General features: G+C 50.3%; 1 protein-coding gene across 2 annotated transcripts in view; it reads left to right on the top strand.

The window, feature by feature from the left end:
• Positions 1-9736: 9736 nt before the first annotated feature.
• The window catches only part of RXRG (retinoid X receptor gamma), a 28672-nt gene continuing 27250 nt past the window's right edge, over positions 9737-11158 (top strand). Inside the window, exons 1-2 of one of the 2 annotated variants that reach the window (XM_068690638.1) lie at positions 9737-9908; positions 9995-10133. In XM_068690638.1, the coding sequence (XP_068546739.1) occupies positions 10037-10133 (97 nt within the window). In that variant the 5' untranslated portion in view covers positions 9737-9908; positions 9995-10036. Of the gene's footprint in view, positions 9909-9994; positions 10134-11158 lie in introns of those variants that run through there. The other variant, XM_068690633.1, reaches the window with a different exon arrangement.

Genomic DNA, 11158 nt, shown 5'->3' with positions numbered 1-11158 from the left:
GTGGCTGCCAGTGCTTCCCCCCCGCCTTGGCGGCAAGGTGGGGCCCAACCGTGTGAGCAGATGTAGAGCAGTAATCCTTCAGGTTCCCTGAGGGGACGCAGAGATTAGCCCGAAACGCCCTGCTCTGAATCCCTGCAGGAGCTGTTTTGAGAGTTAAACCACCACATGGGTCCCCCGGCCTGTCCTTGGTGTTGTCCTCTACAGGCGCAGTCCTGTAGCATCCTTTGGAGACAGCTTCTCCCCTGCTGCAGTCAGGGCAGCCCTGCTATTCTCCCAGGAGGTGACCAGAGCTGGCGCTTCTAGCAGCTTTTCTTTACCTCTCTTGGGATCTTATAGGGCCGTTCCTACCAGACGAGAGACTAGACAATTATCCCACTCCAAACGTTCATCCCGTGTGACTTCTGGAGGCAGCAAGAGTGAGACCCCATTTGGAAAGGGTCCTGAATTTCTCTCACTTGTCCAGGTCCCTTGGTTCTTGGTCCTCTTCTGGCACAGTTTGTTCCTGCTTCAGGATATGAATTGCCAGCTCTGATGGCATGGTGTGTCCAGGCCTCTAGGGTCTTCAGGAAGTCATTTTTGTAACGAGCATGTCTCTGTCTCTGTGACTGTCAACTCAGCTCTTCTATTGTTTGCTGTCTGTCTAGATCCTGCTCTGGCAAGAGTGGCCATGGGAATGTTTGCTGCCAGACAGTCACTGCATAACTCTGTTGTGTTACTCCTATCAACAGTGTGCTGCCATGCGACCACCGAAGGTTCCCAGTCTCTGCTGGAGGGACTTTCCTTATTTCTTGTTGTTCTAATTCCTCAGTGCTTCCTGGGCCCGTGGCATTGTTCAGAACGGGATCCTTGCTTTGCCTGGCATCTTGTTTTGGAACAGATATCTGCTTGTGCTGTGAGTTATGGAAGCTGTGAAGGTGACATTAACTGGGAGGCCTGTGTGTGTGTGTGTGCTTTCACGGCTCTGTATGTTTGCTGCTTGGCGAGGAGATGGCTTTTGTGGTACCACTTAACACTTCCCTGATGAGCTGAGCTACCCAGGCTGCTTTAGATTTTTGCATCTGCAGCCCAACGGAAGGGGATTTAGAAACAACCTTTTATTTAAAGCATCAAAGACAAGTAGTGTTTGATTTGGGGTAGGTGTCTCTGGCCTTTGGCTATGGACAGCCTAAACCCTTCCCACACTGGGGTTTGCCTTGTATTTTCACAAACGATTAGCCATCAAACAAGCAGTCATTTACCAGGACCTGGCTGAAGTTGCCTTCCAGAGCTCTGGTTTTCAAAGGCTGGACTAGACCCAGCATTTGGCCACTGGTTCTTCGCTTACAAAGGTAGGTCTCTTCGACAGGCTCTGGAGACTGCGAGTCTTTGCAGCTCCTTGCGTGTTTTACTGAGGACTGACAGCAGGGACTTTGAAGCAGTAGCTTCTGCAGGAGTTGGAGTCAGGAACAAATCACTAACCTGCTCAGCTCCTGCTCTGGGAGCTGTCAGCGGATATTAGGGCCAGAAGGCCAGACTGTGACATTCAATGTCCGTGCAACGCGACATACTCAGGCCTTTGTGAGTCTGTTTTTTGTCTTGCTCCTGTTTGGATTCCTCTGGTTCTTGCAGGCTGCTGCTTCTTGGCTTGAGCACACTGCTAATGTGGGGCTGGTGGTGGGTACATGGTGAAGGGTCTTCAACCCGTGGGCCTGGAGGAGTATGTTGCTGCAGTGAGTGTTGGAGCTGTCAGAGACGCACAAATACGTAAGACATGCTCCCTGGGAGCCAGATCTCCCATCAGAGAAGTACAGCGTAGGTTTGCCCATGTGGTTTCCAACCTCCTGTTGGTATTGGTCAAAAAAGCCCAGTAGAGGGAAGAACAGCAGGCATTGCAGTCCAGCCTGCAAGGTTTGCAGTCATACCATGGGGCTCTGTACCTTGGTTTACAGCCCCTCCCATGCACACATCCAGGGTGAAATGAGCAAAATTGCAGGTTAGCTTCAGCCAGCGGAGTCAAAATGGGCGGGTTGTTACTGCTACTCACCTGGTGCTAATAAATCTTGCCTAGGAGGGAGGCAGACTTGGCCAGCACGATTCAGCCATGGCTCCAGTGGTGAGAGAAATCCACAGCCCAGAAAGTGCTTCCACAGCTGATGATGGCCAGTGTTTTTTCCAGCTCAGGAAAACTGCTGCCAAGAACAGGTCTGTGTGCAAAAAAAAAAAGCACAAACACCTCCTCAGCAAGGCAACAGATGCCCCCGGGCAGCTGCCAGCAGGTTTTCTACCTGCCTTCCCACTTCAGGGAAGGACATTCCCTGAAAAGCCCAACAGTTGCTTTGACTTTCAGCCTGGGCCAAGTGGGACCTTCATCAACTTCTCGCCTCACCAGCTGCCATGCAAGCAGCGATGGCAGGTGTGAAATTGCAGGTGACTTGCTTGCTTCTGGCACTCTAGTGCTGTCATTTTGGGCTTTTGACAGCTTTTGAGCGGGCAGGAGGAGGGAGTTGTGCTAAATCCATGCCTTTTGGAGCAGGCCTTGGTCATGGAGCTCTTGGTTAGAAGGAAAAGGGTTAAACAGAAGACAGGAAACACTTTGTTCAGGGCTTATTCTACAGAGCAATTTCTGGGAAAGGAGGGGCTGCAATCAGGCAGGATGTTTTTTCTTTGGGATCTTGGGAAATCAAGCCCAGCCTGGCCTAAACCAAGAGGGAAACACAGCGCAGCCAATGCTGCATGGAGCTGTGACGTCCCCGCTTCATCTTATCGCGTGTCAGTGCAAACAATCCAGATAACGTAAAAATCAGACGTGATGAAATGCTAGGTTCACATGAATAACAAAATGCACCATGGGGAAGTGATATGATTTAACAAAAAGGCAGTGGGAGTGGTCCTAGAAACCCTAAGACAGATGGATAGGGCTCTACCCCGTCCTCAAGGTTTTCCTTGCCACAACTCATGCCGGGGGCCCTGGGGTGGTCAGGGAGGAGAGTTTGGGATGTGTCTGCATTGCAGAGCTGTTCCCAGGCTGGAATCTGATCTAGATCACCCTCAAAGGCAGCAGGGAGACGCCCTGCAGGTTAGTGAGGAACTGCTGGTTCAGCGTCAGAGGACAGAGAAGATTTTTGCTCCTTCACAGCTATTCACTTTTGGCCAAGACACAACTATTTCAAACAACCAGATGTAGCAAAGGATTCCATTTCCCTCCTAATCAGCGGACCACTTGCCACACCGTTTGACAGAGGCTGAAGTATTAAGCCTGCAGAGCGCCTGCAAGTTTGGTGGGGATGGGGCCTGAGAGGTAGAGTTGAGACACTTCACCGTGTGCCTTTGGAGGAAGCAGTGGCGGTTTGCATTGCGTGGTAATTGGCAAAGCCACCGTGCATTCTGCACGCGCTACTCAGACATCCTCTTCATGCAGAGTTTGCTCAGGCTGGTGGTTTGTTTGCACTAGAGCCAGGCCAGCTGTTCAGCTGGACACATTTGTCACGCTGCTCTTTTGAACTGGGGCAGGTAGATATCACTGCTGAGGTCAGTCCAGATCAGCCTGGGTAGTTTTCTGTTCCTTCTCTTAGCTCTTTCTTCAGGAATATTCAGCGCTGTTTCATTTGCCCTGCCAGAATAGAGGGTTTAGGTTTTGCGCAGAGTGGTGTAAAATCCCAGCTGACACACCAGGAGGTTAAAAGATCTGTCTTTTCAAACACCGATTTTAAAATCCGGATTTTAAAAACCGACTGGACATAAAAAGTTTCTGGTGAAGAAACTGTAATTACTCACAAGCAAGCATCTGGCTTGCTGAACGCACGTTAAGTGCCGAGAACAAGTCAGACAGATTTCTGTTTTCTCCAGGCTGCGAGCAGCATTTGCTCAGTTTGGCTGCATCAGATTCGGAGGCGGTCCTTCAGGCGCTGACAAAAGTGTTTCAGATGCTGCCAGAGGAAGCTAATAACACACACGCGTTCCTGTGTGCACACGCACACCAGGCTGGTCATTGCTCCCGTTTTGTCACTTTTACTTCCCGTTTCCTTGCAGATTCTGGTTCTTGGCCCATTAAATGGTGAATGACTCTTCACGACATCCTTCCTTGTCTGCTCTGTGGGAGCAAGCCTGTGCCGTCTGGCAGGTGATGGAAATTGGCGACAGGGTCTCTGGGGACTTTTCAAGCACTTTATTCATGTTCCAGCACGAGCTGGGGATGGTTGCAAATGGCAAACAGATTCCCTGCTTTCATATCAACGCTGAAGCGTAGCTCTGGAAGATGATTGTGCTTCAGAGAAATGCACTGGGCAGGGATGGACCCTTTGTCTTAGAGGATTTTGGGGAGCCTGGGCTCCCCTGGACTTTGCAATGAGCAAAGCTAGCTCTGAAGGGCAGCTTTTTCCCTGAGCTTGCACCTGGGGAAAAGAAAAAAAAAAAAAAAAAAAAAAAAACTTGTCAGAGGATCCTGGGAAATGGGATTTGAGGGGCCCTGAGACATCGCCTACTCCAAACCCCTGTCCCAGGCTGAGAGGGATGGCGCTGCAGGTAGAAATCGGTGCTGTGCACTGCGACCCTGTGCAAAAAGCAAGGGCTTTCTGAGAGGGACCTGGGGGCTGCAGGGATGTTCCAAGGAGTCCCAGGGATTGGGTCTGCAGGTCCTGGAGAGCTGGAGCAGGTTGGTGTCTGAATCTCTGGCTGTTTCAGAAATCCCACACTAGGGCTATTAGCTGCTCTAATATTGGCTTGGAGGGATGAGTGCTAGGTTTAATTTCCTGGCATAACCGGTGGCTAAGTCCGAGCAACTTATGCCTCCACCTTGCGCCAGTGATCTGGGTTGGCCGTCCTTCTGTTCCTGTGTCTGGTGCAAGGAAATCCAAGCCTGCAGGGTGTTTGGATGCTGTAGGAACAGGTGCAATAGGGGACCCAAAGAACAACAGCTCAGAAAACATATGGGACAGCCCCAGCTCTTCATTAACCTAATTGCTCTAGCTTCCACGAAGGTCTGCATGGTTCCTAGCGTGTTGTTTCCGGCACAGGCAAGCACCAGGCTCCGAGATAGAGCGCAGGCACAGTCCTGTTATCAGCAGCCCCTTCCTTCCTAGAAGGGGCCCAGCAACCAGACCACCTCCATAAAACCTCGCCGCTGGGCCCGGGGTGCGGGTGCTCGTTCCCAGATGTGCTGCCCTCCCCTCCGGAGAGAGCAGGAGGGTGAGGAGAGGGTTCAGAAAGCTCCAAGCTTTGAGCTGTGCGCCTGTCCTCCCTCCGAGGATGCTACTTGCTGACTACTGCTGCACTCAGGGGCAGCGAGTTGTTCCAGCTGCAGGTGGTTGGCTGCTAAGTGTATCAAGCCGGCTCACCTGCACGTTTGATGGCATGGGAAAACCTCTGGGTATTTATAGAAAGAAATTGCAGCGTGACTGGTGAAAAGAGAACACTCCAAGTGCTCTTAGGCTGAAAAGCACAACCGGGCTGTTGTGTTTTCCTTGGGATTTCAGACCAAGCAAAGGAGAGGCAACAATCTTCGCCAGGCTTGTTCAGTGCTCAGGCAACAGCAAGCTTTTTCACTTCAAAGAGTTGCTCGTCCTCACTGAAAGCATTTGGGGAGCAAAATCACTCCCAGGTTAAAGATTTGTCTTTTCATGAAATTGAATTGCAAATAAAGCTGTTGTCCTAAAAACGCTACAATAACCTCAAAGCTGCCTGAGGTTCGAACACGTCTTCTAATAAAAATCCTCGTGTTGTGCTGCAACCTGAAGTTTGAAATGAGTTGTCCAAATGTCTGGTATAGAGGAGCCCAGCCAGCCCAGCTATTCCCACCTAAATGTTTCACTCCAGCAGAGAGCCTGGATCCTCTGAAGCTCAGGGACTTGAAGCACAACAGAAGGGGCTGCCTTGAGAGGTGCGGAGGAGCAAGGAGGGAGAGCGCAGTATCCGATGCGGGCACATCTTGTCTGGCCAGCCAAGCCAAATGTTTATCACCTTTGGATTCGCCGTGCTGCCCAAAAAGCAAAACAGACGTGTAGCAGTGTTGGCAATCTCTGTAGGAACCTCCTGTCTGCCAGATTCCCTCTCCCTGCCCTCCCAGCAGGTGCCAGCTGGGTTTTTGCTTCCTTTCATCCTACGATCATCTTTCATCAAAGCAAGCACAGTCAGGGGACGCAGAGCCCAAAGGCTTACTAAAATTAGGTCTGATCTTTGGTCCTGTTTGTAAGTTGTTTCTAGGCCCGGCGGCTCCTGATGGGCAAAAGTGGCTAAAACCAGGGTTCGCAAGTCCTAAATGCACCTGTGTTTGTATTATTGTTTGCAAAGTCCCTCGGAGCTGCTGCGTGCCTGCTAGAACAAAACAGCAGCACCCAGGCAGATCAGAGAGCCCCCGGGAAACCGATTTCAACACAGACAAGCAGCCTACGCTATCAAAGCAGCTGACAAAGGAGGATCACGGGAGAAGCACCGAGGCTGTGATTTTGACACAATCAAAGCACGTTGATGCAGTGCCCGTGACTCAGTGCTGGAGTCACGCAGGTTCATTGTGGAGATCTCTGGATTTTCTGCAAAAACAGCTAATGAACAAGACGTTAAGTCCTAATTAAGTTAATGGGGCTTAAACAAATCTTTCAAGTTGGATGTAGCGTTCTGTGCTGTAGTGGATCTGGATCCTGCTAACGCTTCCCTTCCCCCTTCTTCCCATCAAAGCGACTTAAAAAACAGTGGTTAAAAGGGAACGATTAGGAACAGCAGTTCAAAGCACAACGTGTGACCAGAATAGGTGTTGGGAGTGGTGGTATGAAATATCTTCAGAGAGGCGATGAATAAGAAAAGAGGCAAGGAGGGAGAGCAAAAAGTGTGCTTTGTGCCTTTTAAAATTATTATTTTTTTTTAGGTAGGCTTGTGTATTTTTGAACAAAGAGGAAGTGTTGATGTCAGGTCTGTGGTTTGTCTGTGATTACCTAACACACTGCCCAGGAAATCAGTGCCAATTGGCATCGCTGTCCTCCTCACACCTTGATACACCAACCCTGTCTGTCCCCAGCCTAGAGCACCCATTGGTGCTGGGTCTGAAATAACAAATCATCCCAACTCCTGTCTGCTCTTTGGTCACCGATTTTGATTTAGCTCAGGTCTTCATGAAACATTTGGGTGGTTGGCAGTGCTCCAGCAGACCTGTGCTCAACCTGCGGGCTACAAAACGGGCTTTTACAGAGCATGGAGCCAAGGAGAAATTGGTCCTAGTAGACAGCAGCCTGACTTCACCATGGTGTGCCTCTGGTGCAGAGCTCTCTGCGTTTTCCCTTCTATGTGATATCCCTGTGTGCTGCAGCGTGTGAGGAGGAAGGGCTGTGTGGGTTATATTGTGCCCCAGGACGGGGATGGAGCTCTGCTCCAGGATCTTTTGGGAGCAGGAAGAATGCAGGTTGAAAACAAACAAAAGGAGGTGATTTTCCACTCTTCATTCATTTGCCCTCCCAGCACCTCCTTCCACACCCTAGGGAGATGCAGGGGAAACCCTGGTGTCAGCTCTGTCTAGCTTTTGAAATGGGCTGATCCCAGGTTGTTAGGAGCCGTACAGGCCAAACCCAACATCTTAAACTTCACCTGAAAACAAATTTGCAATCAGGCCTAGCGAACACGCTCCCAGGAAGCTTTGCACGGCATGCTGTTATTGCGACTCCGTCTGTGAAGGTCTACAGCCTCTTGCTTGGAAAAAAAAAAAAAAAAAAACAAAACAACAAAAAAAAAAAACAACAACAAACAACAGCAATTTTTTTTCCTCCTAACAAGGTTTCCTTAGAAATGGATCCACTGCTGAATCCCGAGTCTGCCTGGCATATTCGGGGGGACATCTGGCGTAAATTCTTCATTATTAGATTACATTAGTTGCAGCAATAATCATTCACATGGGATTATTACATCCAAGCTTGTCTCATTGCCTTTATCCTTTCACACATTGTCTTTCCTGGTTCCCCTTCAAAGGGCTGTTGTGAGCCTGTGTTGGAGCAAGAAATTAACTCGTTAGTAATTTATGCATCATTTCCTCCAGCCACATGTATTTAGGGCAAGATCAATAAAATATAATAAGGAAGCGGGTGGGTATTGCCACTGTGGGGCTGAAATAATTCCTTTGGTATCACTGTAAATCCTTCCCTCACATATGAAAACCTGCAGTCCTGTCCATCATTAGCTTATTTTGCTGGGCTGCATCAACAGGACATTGATTCAGCTCCTTTGTGTGCTCGCAGGCAGAGTTCACGTCCCTGCTGCTCCTGCTCACAGCCACACAAAGTGCTCTGCGTGGAGGTTTCTGTGCTTCACGGCCTTTCTTCTGGCTCCTGTCATGTATTAAAGCCGTGCCACCGAATGCCACAGCCTGATTCCTGGGGTGGCTCCGCTCTCTGGCATCTGCTGCTGGATATTTGGTCTGCGGAAGGGAAGGGGAACACGAGAGGGATCCGGGCACAGCAGCTCAGGGCAGGGAAATCTTGAAGTCTGCGGGCACTGGGGCAGCAAACCTGAGTGCATCTGTAAGGTCAGTGGTGGGGCTGAGAGGACCTGGAGCCCTGCACATCCCTACACGGCTTCACCTCCACGAGAACACGAATTTGGGGAATTTGCTGCGTTTTCAGATTATGGGTTCCCTGAATATGCAGGCAAAGTCAAACCAGCAGTTTGGCACCAATGCTAGCTCCGTGGGGCTGTTTCTCCTGTGGGAGATGTCCTGGTGGTTGGCACCGACGTGGAGGAGGCTTTGTGGTCCACCTTGGCTTTAGCAATGCTCTGCCTGGTGATCTGAGGGGATGACAGCAAGGCAGGGGCTCTGGTTTCTGAAAGCCTCTGGAAGGAGAAGTCTCAAGATCACTTTGCACTCCGGGACCTGCGTGCTTTGCTGCTGTAAATATGGAGAAATCCAGGAGAGGGAGGGGTTTATAAACCCCTCGCAGCTCTGACTCATCCCCCAGAGGAATATTCTCGGTGCGGTGTGCTGGGCCGGGCAGCACACGGCGTACGGGATGGGGCAGCACAGCGGGTGCAATCCTGCCCTCCGCAACCCCGGCGATGTTGACAGAGCCTGGAGGGGAGCACCGAGGAGATGAGTTCCCGAGATTATCAGTGCAGGCAGGGGAGAGGAATGTTGTTTGCTTGTAGCTCCTCTCCGTCTGCTCGTAGCTGCTCTCCACCAGGACTAGCAAAAGCGAAACGCGGAGGGAAGATGCAGGCGGACGCCCACGCAGGGTTTGAGAGTGTAACAGAGATAAGCAGGCACAGAGACAGAGCCAGGGGCTCTAACTTCAGCACAAGAAAAACTGGTTGCAGCACAGGCTGGTTGTCTTCTGAAAGCCTTTTGGAGACAAAGGTCTGTCCAGGTCACCCATACGCAGCCAAGGACGCGGCGCAGGAATGCGTATGGGACATTTCTCCCCTGTCACCTGCCCCCACAGTCCTCAGACAGCTTCTCTGAGGCAAAAGCCAGCTATGCCTGGTCTCCCCCGGCATCCAGCGGCGAGGTGGGTAGCACTGCGACCTTCCTAACTGCAAAGTTTGTTATCCTGTAGAGTGGGGATGTTTGCAGATGGGAGAAAAAAGAGAGAAAAAAGAGAAAGGAAGAAAGAGGAGGAGGAAAGCAGAACTGAGATGGGCAACTTATGGAGCTGTGATAAGAGTTCAAAGGACAGCGGCTATCGCTGCGTGAAGTCAGACAGGCTGGGTACAACCCAAGGCTGCTCATGATGGGATGACAGTCGCTTGCTTGGTTTTCTTCCATCAGGAGCCAGGGTTAGAGAAGGAATCGCTTCCAGGAGGCAATTTCTCAGCAGAGCTGCTTTGGAGCAGCTCCTTTGTGTCGCGCAGCCTTTCGCAGCCAGCCCTCCCCCCGGCATTGCAACACCTCCTGTTGTCCAAAGGGACAGGAGCCCAAGAGCAAACACAGGAAACCCCAGCCCCCGGTCAAGGTCTGGGAGGTAAATTTGTAACTTAGGACAGATCGCGAGGATGCTGCTGTGTCATGCACAAACACTCCTTTCTTACTGATCCTCTCCTTCTCCAGCAGCCCAGCGCGGATGGGAGAGCTGATCCCAAACCTCCCTTCATGGTTGAGTCTGCTGAAGAGCCAGGACGCAGGTTGGAAATGCAGCCGGGCACGCAGGCTCCTTATTCCCTGGAGACGGGCTCCTTCCCTCACTTCTGTAAGTCCTTGCTTTGTCCTCCTGCGAATAGGTCGTGCTGAGCTGCAGTGCGGGCTGCCAGCTGGGCTGAGCCTTAATGGGAGTTTAATTCAGGTGCAGATTTTGGAAAGAAACTGCCCTCCTGTTCCTTCAGCAATAGTTTCTCCTTGAGCCTGAGGAGGAGAGGTACGGTTCTGATGGCAGGTGTAGGAGACTTGTCTTTGTGAGGTGCAGCCACACAAACTAACTCTTGGTTAGGCGCTGGGAAGAACTATTTAACAGGGGTGGTGGAGATGTGAAGGGACATTTGGGCTAGGGAGGAGGTGGCAGCCCCATCACTGAACGTCCCTGGTCCTGATGTGGGGAGGGAGATGGGTGAGAGGAGCTTGCCAGGTCCCTTCCAGACCTGTTTTCTGTGAGTCTGTGCCTTCCTCCTGAAGTGGAGGGCATTCAGGGTGTGGAAAGGGACCCTGCACGTAGGGTTGAGGCCCTCAATGGCTCATATTAAAGGAGTTGTGGGGATCAGCTCATAAAGGTTAATAAAGGATGGGTAGGAGTTACACATAAAGTTAGTCGTGAATTTTCTGTGAGAATAAGTCTTTTAACAAAAGGGTGTTTCTCCAAAAACTGAAAGTCTCCTTGGATAAATATTTTGTCAAATGTATTAAATACGTGTTCATTTATGTGTGTATGTATATATAAATACACTTCCATATATGTGTGTATGTATGGAGAGAGAGAGAGAATTGAGGTTGAGAATTCCACTGGAAATTGTCAAAATAATCTTGTTTATTTCTGATTTGTTCGAACCTGGTTTGTGTTTCCAACTGACCCAATGTATTTCACTACCTCCACTGCACGTGAGCTCTTTATGGTGTATGTATAACCATATCCTGAGCACAGGGAATATATTGCGTTGCCTTTATATATTTCCAAGTCAAATAAGATTTAAAACAGCAACGTCTCTTGCTTCTTGCTTAGTAAATATATGTCATGTATCCGTATTGATATGGAATTTAATTAGCATCAGATGACACATGGTTCGG

The sequence above is a fragment of the Anas acuta genome, chromosome 8, assembly GCF_963932015.1.
Source record: "Anas acuta chromosome 8, bAnaAcu1.1, whole genome shotgun sequence".
Taxonomy (NCBI): domain Eukaryota; kingdom Metazoa; phylum Chordata; class Aves; order Anseriformes; family Anatidae; genus Anas; species Anas acuta.
This window is presented reverse-complemented; position numbering and strand designations above follow the sequence as displayed.